A 13967-nucleotide genomic window follows, 5' to 3' on the forward strand; every position below is an offset into this window, starting at 1 on the left:
ACACGCGTGTACAAACACACTTGATGGCCTATCGAGGAGAAATCACGTCGACGATCAACGCGGCCAGAAGTCGTGAGGAAGTGGAGCAGATCGAGCGATGTCGGTGTGTTACCCTTTCGTTAAAAATTCACGAGGACCGGGCGATTCTCGGCGCATTCGGCGCTCGACGGGGGCGCACATACTCGTTGGAACCCCCTAAAGGGACGAAAGGAGTCGAGATGAGCCCAACGATGCGCACGATTGTCACGGTGCTCCTGATGTGCTGGGGTGCCGGAACCGTCGCCGGTGTCTACTTCAACGACGACCTCGTGCTTTTCGTGTCCGACGTGCAGGAGCACACCAAGGCGTCCAGTGTCGTCATCGTCTACGCCGGGGACGACCAAAGTAAGACCCAGAGGTAAAATAAACATATTCCGCGCTTCGTAATCACCCGCACCCGCGTTTATAATATCTCGTAGGTCTCAACACGACGTCCCTCATGCAACTTCTGCTGCGCAAGTTTTCGAGCAAATTCGTGCCGTCCCTGACCCTCAACTACAGCGACGTTTTGCGACACCACAAAAGCTACCGCCAGCACACGACCAAGCCTCTGTTTGTCGTACTGATCACCTCGTACCAGGAGCTCCACATGTTCCAGCGCATGACCGGCAGTTACGACATGTCCTACCCGAGTTGGCTCCTCGTTTTCACGAGCGAGACATCGAGGATGTGCTACCGGCCCTCGGGGAACTCGTTCAATCTGGCCTTTGACACCGAAATGCTGGTCAAGTGTTACAACGACCCGACCGTCCGCGAGTGGTACTCGGTCAGATTCAACGAGACGAGCATTTACGAACTGATCACTTGGACCCCGGAGCGCGGGCTGCGGCTCATATCGAACAAGAGCTTCTACGAGAGGAGGAACAACCTCGGGGGCATGAGCTTGTCCGTCGTCACGGTCGGGGTAATCCTTGGCAGCTATAACATATATATTCCGTAGTGTCACATCATATTTATGTAGGGAACGATTTCACACTGTTTCCAGAAAGTCCCGGAGAACGGGTCGCACTACAACCACAACTTCTACTCGTCGGTGCTCAATGAGTTGAGCAAATCCCTGAATTTCACCCTGAATTTCACGTGCACCGAGAAATTTGGTGGCACGTATAACAAGAGCGAGAACAAATGGACGGGGGCGATCGGTAGGTTGGAGAGGGGCGAAGTCGAGCTCGGCGCGTCCGAGTTCACGATGACCGAGAACCGCCTCGGAGTCATTGATTTTAGTTTTCCCATCATGATATCGCGCAGCAAAATCTACGTGCAACAGCCCGACGGATCGGCCATGAATTTGTACTCGTACTTCAAGGTGATCTTCAACTTCACTGCTAATGTGGATGCGGGTCTTTTCTCCCTTTCGTAATTTTTGTTGATCATAACAGGTGTACCACATAAACGTTTGGCTGTCCATTAAGTTCACGTACGTAATGGCATCGCTCGTGGTAACGATTCTTAGACTCATCATCAAGGGAAAATCGCTGCCTTACGGCCACGTTTCGGAAAATTTTCTCTCCATCTGGGGAATACTGTGGCAACAGGGCTTACCAGGTAAATTCATCACACCAAATGAGTTTAACGATACGAGGATTGCATGAAAAATGGCTTTTTGTTTAAAAAAAATAGAACTGCCGAAAGAAACATCGGTAAGAATAGCGTACTATGTGGTGCTCCTCGAGGCTGCATTACTCACGGCGATCTACTCCGCCTGTAAGCGAATAAACGTTCAACAAATCAAATGATCTTCAATGTACCTGTACTATTGAAATTTACGCACTGATTTCAACAGGTTTGATAAGTTACTTGGCCGTGACTCGTCCTAGTTTGCCGTTTAGCGATTTGAAGGGACTGGCCAATGACGGTTCTTACAAAGTGCTGACTTTGAGAGAAAGCGCGGATTACGAGTTCTTTCAGGTATTATTAATTGACAGTAAAAAAATAACGTAATTGTATTTCTCTCACGACTCGTCGTGATTGCCATTGCAGACTTCGACGAACGAGGAGATGGAAAAGATCAGGACGTTGATGCCGGAGTCCAACTCACAGCCACTGTCCAAAGAAGTAGGCTTCCAGCGCGTAAGTACTTGTGTGTAAAAGCGATAATCTCCACGTTTATGTATACCGGAAAAAAAAAAAAAAAAAAAAAAATTTGCCAGGTGTGCGAGGGTAAGAATGCCTTTTTTACGACCGGCCACGTCAAGAATCTCGCCCATTACAAAATACCGTGCGACGTGATTCCTTTGGACACCAAAAGAATCGGTTGCTTCTCCATTACCATGAGAAAAAGGAGTCCTTACAAAGGCTTGATTAATTACTAGTGAGTTCAAAGTTAAAGATAACACATGACCTTCGTGACGTTGAGAGACACACGATCTAATGTGCGATCGATCGATTGCAGCCTATTGAAGTTCATAGATAGCGGCCTGATAAAACGACTGCGCTCCCAAGTGTACCGCAAGGTGTACAACCGGGACAAGAAGTACAAGCCCATGAACATAGCCAGCGTCATTTTCATTTTTCTCGTTCTCTCGATCGGTTTCACCTGCAGTTTGATGATACTGTGCTGCGAAGTGTTTGCCCACAAGGCCAACTTGGAGTGGAGAAGTCGTAAGATCGCGACAATTGCTAAGAAAAAAATGGTTGAGAGGAAAGCCCTGGACGAGGTCAACATAGCAGAGTACAAGGATAACTTGTTGTACATTGCTTATTTAAAAACTATTCATCATCGCAAGGTGTAATTATGATCAACCTTTCAAACTCGTTGTTACTTGTGATGATGACTATAATAATATACCTGTTGACTTGGTTATACTCGGTACAAAAAGAAAGCTAATAAATTCAATCAACACCTACGTTTGATTCTCAATCTATATGGTTTACCAAAATTATTTTATACATGTGCCCGGATAATCTTGAGAAAAATCAACCTAAATAACAATGGTTACTTACGTTATTTAAATCAGGGTGGATAAGATCTACTGCAAAATATAAAAAAACCATGTTGTTGTCTTTTTTTTAATAAAAATCAGTTGGCACATTGCTATAAATGCACATCAATGTACGAGTATTTTTTTTTTGTTATTGTAAAATTTTTTTATTAGGGGAACCAACGAAACGTACTCGTGAACGTATTATAAATAAAACTTTGAGCGTCAAGTCACGCTTTGAATTACAACTGACTCGGTCGAACATTTTTTTTTTTTGGCGGGGGGTTGGAAGGAGTAGTCAAACACATAATATTTACCTACGGTACAAAGCACAGCGTTGAAAAAAGTGTCAAGTCAGGGAACGGCAGACTTACTGGTTTGGTTCTTAAAAAATTCATGGATGATTAATGGTTTTCCTAAAAAGAGTGCGACCCTTGAGCAGGCGATAATAATACACTATTTTTACGTCTGAGTTTTTTAAGATAAGAACTACATGGTTTTGTTAAACATAGCAATAGCTGTTGGCAAAAAAAGAGATACATTCAGACTTGGGCAATTTAATAGATAATTTTTTTTAACTTTTAAAGAAAGTTTTTTTTCTGAATAAAGTGCATTCTTTGTGCTTAAAAATTTTTTTTTTTTTTTTATCACTATTTACAATAAAATGTAAAAAAAAAAAAATTCTGGCAGATATGTGCAATACATTTTAGATATTAATGTTTATTCAAAAGTGTTTGAAATAAAAATAAAAAATTTTTTTTTTTTAATACTTTGACTCTTTTTTCATTCGTCTAAATTGTAGTTTCTTTTTAATTGCAATACATTGTAATTACTGCTAAAATATTGTAACGTACTTTTTTATAAACAGTATTAATTAGTAATTTTTTTAGCACTAATTATGAATCACATTAAAAAAAAAAATGGAAAAGTATGCGCGTGCAAGTCTGGATGTATTATTTTAACGGAAGAGATAAGAATATTCGGGAAAAAAGTATTTAAATAACGCCTGGATTTGATATAAAAATAAATGTTACTCACACGTATGGACGGAGCCGCTTCACATTTTCAAGTGACGGCGTATGAAGCACTTTGTGAACTGCCAACCAATTGTATCGCGTGTTCTCATTAACTCGGACAAGATCGATATATTTATAGTCATGCCGATAAAAAAAAGAAGAGCAGCCACGCAGGCTTGATAAATTTCATTAGCGGGTAAATACATAAACATAAAGTTTGTTTTCGCTCACCATCGTTAAAAACGACAGCTCCGGGGAGACGAAAAACAAATTTTCACGCAACCCGAGAGCTACTGGAATTTGCGATGTTCAGTCCAGCGAAAATTACAAGTAAGTACCACCATCGTTTTTTGATATCATGTTCTCGCGTTAAAATGAACATACTATATAAAAGAGTAAATAAATAAATTTAAAAAAATAAAAACTGTTGCGATGTGAATTTTTTTCTTGTACATGTTACCGATTTTTTTAAATTTTGCCGTATCGTTTTGTCTACGCATACACTGTAACTCTAAACTTGTGTAAATAACATTGAGACTCTCAATAAAACGTGCGGGTGCAATCGCTAATATTTCAACGTGAATAATCGATGAGCTCCTGTCGAGATCAAACGAAATCTAAATTGTCACTGATGCGTTAATAAACGATCCACTGCTGCCACGCCGAGATTATCGGTACTCCGAATCAGCTATAAAAATAATCACTCGCGTACTTTTCCGCAAAACCCTTCAAAGTGTCGCATCAGTGCATATAAAATCAACAAACGGATACGAGAGCTGTAAATCACGCAAAAAAATCCAGTCGATCGAAACCCGCGCGAATAATTTTTCATGGAAATATTTCACCATCGTACGTTAACAACAAAAGCTCCAACAGCTCCAATTGCCGTTTTCCAGCTCGAGTCCACGGGAATGCCAGAGCAGTAGCACCGCAGCTCGTCCACCAATATGCTGAGGTTCCTCTGTCGCCACGCCACCATCATGCTCGTCTTTTCGATCGGCAACAGCAGGGCCGTGCTCATCGATTCCAACTACTACATGCCCTTTCTGGCCGATCTCCAGGAGTACTACAAAATCTCGGGCATCTCCATACTCTACGACGACAACGTCGAAGGTGTGGATGAGCTATATCGCTATTACACGTGCGGATGAGCATAGGAAACAAAAGGTTTGTTGCAGATGAGTTCGAGATGCAGACCAACATTGCCGGTTTCTTGCGGGGCTTCTCCAACCGGTTGATACCCACCCAGGCCCTCCACTACTCGAGAGTCGAGGAGAAAGCGGATTACGACGTATCGGTGCACGCCGAGTCGCTGTTCGTCGCGTTTCTCACCTCGGAGAGGGTGTACGAGAATTACAGGAGGGCAACCCAAGGCTACGACATGTCCTACCACACGTGGCTCGCCGTCTTCATCGGCGACCGGATGAACGGCCTCTGCTACCAGCCCACGGGCAACCCCTTCCACCTGTACTTCAACTCGAGGATGATCGTGCTCTGCCACGCCGACCTCACCATTTACAAGTGGTACTCGATCTACAGGAATCGCACCGAGGTCCTCGAACTCGCCAAGTGGGACAAGGACCGCAACGTCATCTTCGAGAACCAGAACTACTACGAGAGCCGGTTCGACCTCAGCGGCAAGGTCATCAGGGTCGCTACGGTAAACGGACGTCTTCCAACCGAGTCGAAACAAGGTCATTCACAGTTTTGTTTTTTCACTCGGTACGCAGCCGACCAACTCGACCTCGGACACGTCGGCAAAGATGTACGGTTTCTTCAACGACTTGTTCCGGGAGCTCCAGAGCTTCATGAACTTCACCCTCACCAATGTCTACGAAACGGACGCCTTCGGGAGATACGACCCGACCAACGACACGTGGTCAGGCCTCATCGGTCACCTGAGCGACGGCGAAGTAGATCTGGTCGTGGCACCTGTCACCATTACCAAGTATCGCATGGACTACGTGGACTTTAGCAAACCCTTGATACTCTCGTCCAACCGGTTGTACATCAAACAGCCGCTCGGCGCCCGGGTACCGTGGTCCGCGTATTTCCAGGTCGGTACATTCATACATGTACCTTTTTTTTCTCTTCTTCTTCTTCTTCTTCTTCTGAAAATCCAGGTTCCACATTTTCAGGCGTTCAGTATTTCGTCGTGGGGTAGTATAGCGACGACGTTGGTTGTCTCGTCGCTGTTGACGGCCTACATCAGGGCAATGCTCGAAAAGTCGAAGCTCGCGCGAAAGTCCATGAATTACGTGCTGGAAAATTTCATCCGCATCTGGGGCATTTACTGCCAACAGGGAGTGCCAGGTTTGCTATACCCACTGTGTACTATTACGAGCTTTTCGATCGTGTCGCGTTTGGGGTTGGTTCGAAGGTGAAGATAAACGTTGATTTTTTTCGATATTCTAGATCTGCCATCGGAGATACCGTTGCGTTTGGTTTATGTCACGGTGATGCTGCTCACGCTCGTCATCTGGAACGTGTACTCGGCCTCCATATGTAGTTATCTCACTGTTTTGACGCCGAGTTTACCGTTTTCGGATACGAAGGGTTTCGTCGATGATGGATCGTACAAAGTAATTGTCGTTCAAAACAGCAGCGACCAATCGGCCATTTTGGTAATTTTACGAAGAATATACATATTTATGTTTATATAAATATATGGGGAAGAGGGAGGCTGGTTAGCTGTTCTCCAATTTCTTGGCACCACAACGGCCGAAATCGCACGAATTTCACTTCGTAGGTTGTAGTCACATTTTAGCACTCAAAGAAAATTGATTTCAACCTTTGTCTTTCATTACAAAAAATTTAACTTTTCCAAAGCATTGGAAGGTATTTTCTGGAGACACTTTATTAATTATATTCATGTAACTTTTCATGATTTTTAAGAGTACCTACAAGGGAAAAATACTTCCAACCAGCCCGCCTATCTAATTTATTGTTTTCAAACATAAAAAAAAAAAAAAAAAAAAAAAAAAACTTTGAAAATTTACAGATGGGCGAAGATCCAGTGCTGCTATCGCTCCAGTCGTTACTGATAAGCGTGGATGACTTGCCTACCAATCCTTATTCTGCTTTTCTACGGGTAATGTAGTTTATCCTGATAAAGAGTTCACCTTTAATATTCAATGAAAAATTTTAAGAAAAAACTGTGTTTTACAGTAAAATAGAGAGAGCATTTAAAGAAACTTATTAATCTCACAGTAAAAACATTTTTTACTTGAAGGTTTGTAGTGAGAGGGTGGGATTTTACTCGAGCGATGCAGTTTTAAGGGGCGTAAGTTCCCCAATACCCTGCGCATTGACCTACATCGAAACAGGACAGTACGAGTGCCTAGGTAAATAAAAAAATTATTTTAAACACAATATTTAAGATTTATAAAATGCTCAAATTTTATATATTATTATTCATTATTATTTTCAGCTTTGGGACTCACCAAACGAAGTCCTTACATTTCTTCAATCAACTACAAGTAAATTTTTATTTACTTTATTTTTTTTTTTTTTTTTAAATCATACAAATAATTGTATGTTATTGTTTAGTATACGAAAACTACAAGACAACGGAGTATTGAGAAAACTGATCAATTGGCACTTTCATGGAGTTACTAACGCCTTACCACAAGGACACACGCCCATAAGTTTCTGGAGCATCGTTCCTCTCCTGTCGGTAATTGGCTTAGGCTTTAGTATATCGATAGTCATTCTGTTTGCTGAATATCTATATCAAACGCATCGTTGGAAACGCCTGGACATAAGGGAACGACGAAATTTTTACTGATCGAGTTGTTGATAAACAAAATATATTAAAAATATAGACTAGGACTATCGTAAATTTTAAAATATAATGGCATAAATTAGCATTTTAATTGTCGTAAAAAAAGTTGTAAGTGTATACGTAGTGTATGAAATTTAAAAATGAAATAAACGATTAAAGCAACCAGACAATTGTTAGGTGAATCCGATTTTATTTTATTTTTTTATTTTTTTTTTTTTCACAAGGTACAAGGACCTGGCATTTTCATTTACAATATCTCATTTCATTCCTTAACAGCATCATCACCATCGTTATTTTCCAAACCCAACTTTTTTGCGGCTCTTTGTTTATTCACTTTTTTTCCATATTCTCGAGGGCTCTTCTTTGCGCAAACTGCAATATTTTTGTGTTCATCGTTAGGTACATTTGTATATGAATTATCATACTTTCAATGGAGTCAACAACATGTATATATATATTTATTTATTTGATAATATATTTATACATAAGTATCGTGTAATCTGTTTTCCACATACTCTCGTAAATCGCACCGAATTTCCGTTTTCTTATTTATTTTTCTGTTAAATTATCTTAACTTATATGTATACATATTTATATACGATAATCATAATTTTTCTTTGAAACATCATCGTCTTACTAATTGCCACTCTCTCGAAAATGTCAAATCACATTCAGAAGTAATCCTGTTTCTTACCGAACCTCTCGCCCTTTTGCTTTTAATAGTTAATATTTTTCAGTCCTCCTTTTCCACTGTTACCTTACATCGTTTCTCGTTTGTCCTTTCAACGTTATCATATATTATTTGAGGAATGTACACAGTTATTGAAAAAACATTCTGCTAGTTGCACTCGGCATTCTTGTGTATCAAGGGAATTAGGCCCAAGTTAGTACTTATGTACGGTGGGAAATTCCATTTGTCATATATATATTATATCTTTCAACCTCTTGTTAATTATAATTATAGTCGTCTGGTCTTTGTTTGAAAAGATAAAAGCGAAAGATTTTTTTTTTTTTTGTAATTTACACGGAAAATCTTACAGAAACACGAAAAAACTAGATCATTTTTTTTTGTCTAAATACAAAATGACATCCATAATTTTTTCGAACATTATCTTTTGCCGTTTGTCCACAACAAAAATCGGCTAAGAAAATTTCAGGTGTTTCTATAAGTTTTTCTTTTTTTCATAACCTTGATTATCATCCATTTTTCTTTTCTGTTTTTTTTTTTTTTTTTTTTTTTTGTTGCACACACGTACACGTAGGATTAAATCAAACGAAAACTTTCTAATTTGTTTTTCTGTACTTTTAAAAAGAGTTCTTAAAATTATCAGATCCTTTTTTTTTCTTTACATAATAACTCTAACAAACAACAGTATGATGCTTCTCGTCATCGTATTAATTTTTGCTGTGTCTCCATATTTTCCAATTTTTTTTTTTTTTTTTTTCCCTGACGATTATACCAGAAATAATGCAGAGTAAACAGGGAAACTGGGATGATGAATAATTTCTTTATGACTTAAAAAATATTTAAATGCGCGTTACTATGACAATGGAAAATTTAATTGTTTTTCAAACCAATCATCAGTAATTATGTAACTTTTTAGTAAGAATCCTCTCCTACAAATGAAAAAAAGGTGATGAATTGTCGACAAGCATTTGTTACATGCGAATCGCCAAGGTTCGCCTTGAAGAAGCTTGATTTTTTTTTCTATTTATTTTATACTCTCATGTATATATTTATATGTGTATATTTTTTTTCATTTAACTATACAAAAACATGATTATACAAATAATTGCTGAAAGTAGCGGCAGAACGCAGCTTCTTTTGTTTTCATTTATTTGTTTTTATAGATGACGAGTTGTTTATTCTTCTTACAGTTAGTTTTTTTTTAATTTTTTTTTTATCTATATAGGTGTTTACATCTATTTTCGCAGTCACACAGTTGCACCATTTGTTCATAACTTTTCCACAATCATTATTATGTTTCGCAACATTCAATGTTAACTAGAATATTTTTTTATACACTTAATAACAGAGGAAGATAATCATTTATATCGTTCTCACGGCGTGAAAGGCTTCAATATAATTGCAAAACAAATTCCGCATATGAAACTCTTTGGTTAAAATCTTCGCTCAAAAAAATATTTATTGCGTTTACATCTTCATCCCTCAGTAGATGAATCTGTATTGGTGTTTAAGATGCTAAAAAGTGTTTCACAATCCTTGATGTAATCAATACTAGATGATAAACTTAGAAAAATGGAGTGTTGCAAATGTCTTGATGTTAAAATAATATTTTGCAAAATAAAAAAAAAAGTAAAAAAATAGCACGTCTGACTTAAGATTGCCTTTTTTTAAATGAGGCATGTATATATATATATTGCCACCTGTCTATCATACATAAATACATCGTTTATTTATTGCCACTTGTTTTTGGACTAACCATTCGAATTAACTTGACGTACATTATCGATCTAATAATATTAAAAAATAAAATAATCATTTTTTTATAAATACAATGTACGATTTTTTTGATTAAAAAAAACAAGTGTCTACAAATAAAATTATCAGGCGCACTCAGAAAACATCATAAATATAAGCCATAAATTATCTTATCACGCAATTATTATTAATTATAATGATAATATGATCATTAATCATTTTTTCTTCTACAATCATTAAAATTCACCTCGCGAAAAAAGCATACATCAAGCAAAATTTCCAAAAAAATGCGCCATTGCAAGCGTTGTGAGGCGGTAAAGCAGCGCAGAGCTCGAGTGGGCATGTTTTATTTATACATTATATATGTTTGCTTTTTTACCAATAAATATGCGGTCATGTACACGCCCAACAAACGTTGCATTTTCTTTTTTCTTCTTATTATTACACAACGATAAATGAGAACTTGCATCTCATTTTTGCCATTATTTTATCTTCTCTTTTTTTTTTTTTTTTTTTTGCATCTGTTTATTTTCATTATTTATGAAAAAGGTCCGTTGGAACTTGTGCGATTGCGTTCATCATTTTTTTTAACAATTGATTAATTTTTTTTCTTTATCTTTTGCGTTACTCATAACCTTTTTTTTATTTATAAGACGGTTTTTTCTTTCAATTCTTAGTTCTTCTTTACCCACAGAACTATAACAAAGCGTATATACAATGTTTGATGACTTTTATTGATTCATTTATTTTAAAGATTTTCAGCAACGCACAGATACGTAAAATTCAAAAATAAAAAGTCAGAACAAGAACGTCTTTTGATGACGATGCAATTTTTTCGAGATGTTTATAGAATTTCTTTAACTTGAAAAAAAAAACAGCCTCTTTATACAGTAAACATGTGACGATGGATGCAATACTATGAGCCAAGCTCTTTCACAAGCAACCCTCGGTCGCAACATACTCTCTAAAAATCGCTCGTTGAAGCAACCCTCGATTGAAAAGCTAAAAAAGGTAAAAGTGCGCTCACATGATTATACCCTTACCCTTGGCTCGATATTTATTTATTTTTCTTTCCCGCGTACTCTTTGAAAAATAACAGTAAGCTATTATCGTTAACGTGTGTATGTGTCGGTGGATTTTCGACAGAGGGTTAATTCGTTCACTTGAGGTCCTCGTTGAGGAAATCGTCGATTTGACCCTCGTCCTCCCAGTCGTCCTTTGATTTTGAATCCTGACTGCCTGGCACCACCTCGTAGTCCTTCAGTTCGGCCTCTAGCTCGCGCTCCCATTCCTCTTCTGCTGGGGCAGGGGTTCAATATTTTTTTTGTTACTCCAATCGGTTTGGTAGAGATTTATTTTACCGGTCGAGTGCAAAAAGGGAACTTATTTTGGGGGAAGCTTGTTTTCGTTATCTCTCTTTCACACGATGTTTTATTGTTATTATTCTTTATTTTTCTACATTTGCTGATGAGATTTTCGAGAAATAAAAAAAGTGTGGATGTAGTGGATTTCTCTTAGGGTAGTTGGCTGTCGCAACCCCAGAGACTTTTTGTTATTGATGTGTATCATGTATTACAAAACAAAAAAAAAACAAAAAACAATATTTACTTTGATGAATCGCGATTTCGGATACAAACATTATTCTAGTAAAAATACTAACAACAATTTTTTATCATTTAGAAACACACAGTCAGTATTTGAACAATTATGTTTGGTTATCGTAATCAAACAAAAAAAACTATTCATCATTACGATAATTTTAATCATATGTATCATGTTAATGAGATACAGTTGCATAAAAATATTTGCACAAAAATTAATTTTTCCAATTGTACACATTCTCATAAAATTAAATATAGATTTATACCATGAATAAGTGATTATCATTACTTAAATATGTTCGAGTGAGTGTTGGTGTCTTGTTGATTGGCAATGGAAAACTTAAACATCAAAAACAGGAAATGACAATGAAATAATGAGATGACAGGTACTTTAGAATACCTTAATCTTAAATCTATATACAGATTTTACAGTTTACATATATTATATAAAGATTTATTAATAATACTCTATCTAGCGATTTTCCATCATTGCTCCTCTCTCAAAAATATCGCACCTTAAAAACGTTTTCTCTTATTTTCATAGCCCGAGAAAAAGAAAATAAATGAAAATTTATTTTCTCTCTTTAATGCCCTACAATTTTACATAGAACCAATCAATCATTAACAAATATACGAGGGTCTGCTCTTGAAATTTTAATTGACTGTACAAAGACGATAAAAATATGGGGAAGTTCGCAAATCATTGAAATAATTGCATTTTTTGATCTGGTGTTGTTACAGTAACAAGTGTTTTTGTTTTTTAACTTAATTTTTTCAAGGAGTTTATACAATTATATATTATTCATTGTGCTTCAGATTATTTACTATAAGCAGTTTTATAGTTTAATTTTTCTTCCGGAAGCAAGAATAATTGTTAAAAATATTTAGCAGTAGTATTTTTTTTCGTATTAGTTATATTTTAAACAGAACTTGTCAACAAGAATTCACTTAAATTTATAATTTAACGTTGAATAATTATTTGTTTATAAATTGAAACTAATATAATGTCTAATCATATAAGATTCTCCTACTTTACAAATATAAAAACTACTATCTTGGTAACTTTTAAATTAATTTTATGACTTTGTATATATCTGATACGCCGATCATCAAGCCAAGATAGATTAGAACTTTTCAGCAAACATAAGATTTTTATGAATTTAAATTTACCCTTTTCACCTTCTAAAATCACACTCCCTTTCCTTTTATTAAATATTTCTCAAAACATCCAAATACTACATATTTTTTACTTTTTTTTTCATCGAATAAAACTAATTCAGTCCACATCCATTTTTTTAGCATCAATTGTACATTTTTCATTCGAATTAATATATTTAATGTTTATTAATTTATGTTTTTATTATTGATGTATTTTACTAATCAAAACGAGAAAATATCTTCACCTTGCCAAAAGTGACCCGAGATTGTTACGATATTATTTTTACGGTATAACACACGTATTGTCATTCAACGAATGTTTTTATTATTACATTTAATTTATTTTATCATTTGAATGATTTATCCATTTAAATTAAGTGCCTATATACTTAAATGTACGACTTTTTAATTTACATTATTTTAGATGTTATCTTTAATTTCACGTTTTTCAACTTTTTTTCTTTAATAATAATTACTCGTTTGCTCAAACTCTTGTCTGCATTTTTTTTATTAGTTTGTCTACTTTCAATGATTATACGCGGCTCAAAGTTACGTGAATTTAATTATCTTCGTGATACGGATACTTTTACACGAATCTTGTACAACACGAAGAAAGTTATTTTTACAGTTGTTCAAGGAGGCGTAATTAATTTTTTTCGAGTACCTTTACATTGTTTAATTATTTATTTAGTATTTTTTTGTAAAAGACGAAAAAAGACAGACGAACAGACGTTATGTAAACATTATATGAGACAATATCATTGGAGTTGTTTCTTTTTTTCTTTCCTAGCGAAAAATTTTGAGATTCACGATACTCCCATCTGAGTTTTAACAATTCCTATTCGCAAAGATATCCCGTTCCGCCCTTCAATCGCATGGAAAATCGACAAAGCCCCTTCTAATATCCTTATTTTTTTTCATGTACCTTTTTTTTCGTACAGGAATTTATACAGATCCACAGAATCGACTCGCAAAAAAACTACGATTGAGTATACGATTATTCGT

The 13967-nt window shown here is 36.4% G+C and overlaps 3 protein-coding genes across 9 annotated transcripts in view; 2 read left to right on the plus strand and 1 right to left on the minus strand.

The window, feature by feature from the left end:
• The first annotated feature begins 218 nt into the window (after nucleotides 1-218).
• Nucleotides 219-2771, plus strand: LOC106647435 (glutamate receptor 1-like). Its single transcript, XM_014363841.2, has 9 exons — nucleotides 219-384; nucleotides 459-943; nucleotides 1025-1345; nucleotides 1419-1584; nucleotides 1660-1743; nucleotides 1823-1947; nucleotides 2020-2109; nucleotides 2190-2350; nucleotides 2432-2771. The coding sequence occupies exons 1-9, from the start codon at nucleotides 219-221 to the stop codon at nucleotides 2769-2771; spliced, it is 1938 nt and encodes a 645-aa protein (XP_014219327.2).
• Nucleotides 2772-4923: 2152 nt separating this feature from the next.
• LOC106647436 (glutamate receptor ionotropic, kainate 2-like) lies at nucleotides 4924-7763 on the plus strand. Its single transcript, XM_089588891.1, has 9 exons — nucleotides 4924-5091; nucleotides 5160-5636; nucleotides 5707-6033; nucleotides 6115-6289; nucleotides 6392-6600; nucleotides 6978-7067; nucleotides 7209-7320; nucleotides 7407-7455; nucleotides 7526-7763. The coding sequence occupies exons 1-9, from the start codon at nucleotides 4924-4926 to the stop codon at nucleotides 7761-7763; spliced, it is 1845 nt and encodes a 614-aa protein (XP_089445017.1).
• Nucleotides 7764-10700: 2937 nt separating this feature from the next.
• Nucleotides 10701-13967, minus strand: part of Sap47 (Synapse-associated protein 47kD) — a 32423-nt gene continuing 29156 nt past the window's right edge. For 6 of the 7 annotated variants that reach the window (XM_023392694.2, XM_023392696.2, XM_023392695.2 and 3 more), the window contains one exon: nucleotides 10701-11499. In XM_023392694.2, coding sequence (XP_023248462.2) covers nucleotides 11363-11499 — 137 coding nt within the window. In that variant the 3' untranslated portion in view covers nucleotides 10701-11362. The remainder of the gene's footprint in view (nucleotides 11500-13967) is intronic. The other variant, XR_001339247.2, reaches the window with a different exon arrangement.

The sequence above is a fragment of the Copidosoma floridanum genome, unplaced genomic scaffold (assembly GCF_036245765.1).
Source record: "Copidosoma floridanum isolate Cflo_tuat_1 unplaced genomic scaffold, Cflo_Japanese_pri ptg000007l, whole genome shotgun sequence".
NCBI classification, from domain to species: Eukaryota; Metazoa; Arthropoda; class Insecta; order Hymenoptera; family Encyrtidae; genus Copidosoma; species Copidosoma floridanum.

What these genes read in the sequence shown, in the direction of transcription:
- LOC106647435 (XM_014363841.2), top strand. Translation starts at nt 219, where the DNA reads ATGAGCCCAACGATGCGCACGATTGTCACGGTGCTCCTGATGTGCTGG. An exon ending in TGTCCGTCGTCACGGTCGGG is followed by an intron (nt 944 to 1,024) that starts GTAATCCTTGGC and finishes CACTGTTTCCAG; the next exon opens with AAAGTCCCGGAGAACGGGTC. An exon ending in AAAGGCTTGATTAATTACTA is followed by an intron (nt 2,351 to 2,431) that starts GTGAGTTCAAAG and finishes GATCGATTGCAG; the next exon opens with CCTATTGAAGTTCATAGATA.
- LOC106647436 (XM_089588891.1), top strand. Translation starts at nt 4,924, where the DNA reads ATGCTGAGGTTCCTCTGTCGCCACGCCACCATCATGCTCGTCTTTTCG. An exon ending in GCGACCAATCGGCCATTTTG is followed by an intron (nt 6,601 to 6,977) that starts GTAATTTTACGA and finishes GAAAATTTACAG; the next exon opens with ATGGGCGAAGATCCAGTGCT. An exon ending in AGGACAGTACGAGTGCCTAG is followed by an intron (nt 7,321 to 7,406) that starts GTAAATAAAAAA and finishes TATTATTTTCAG; the next exon opens with CTTTGGGACTCACCAAACGA.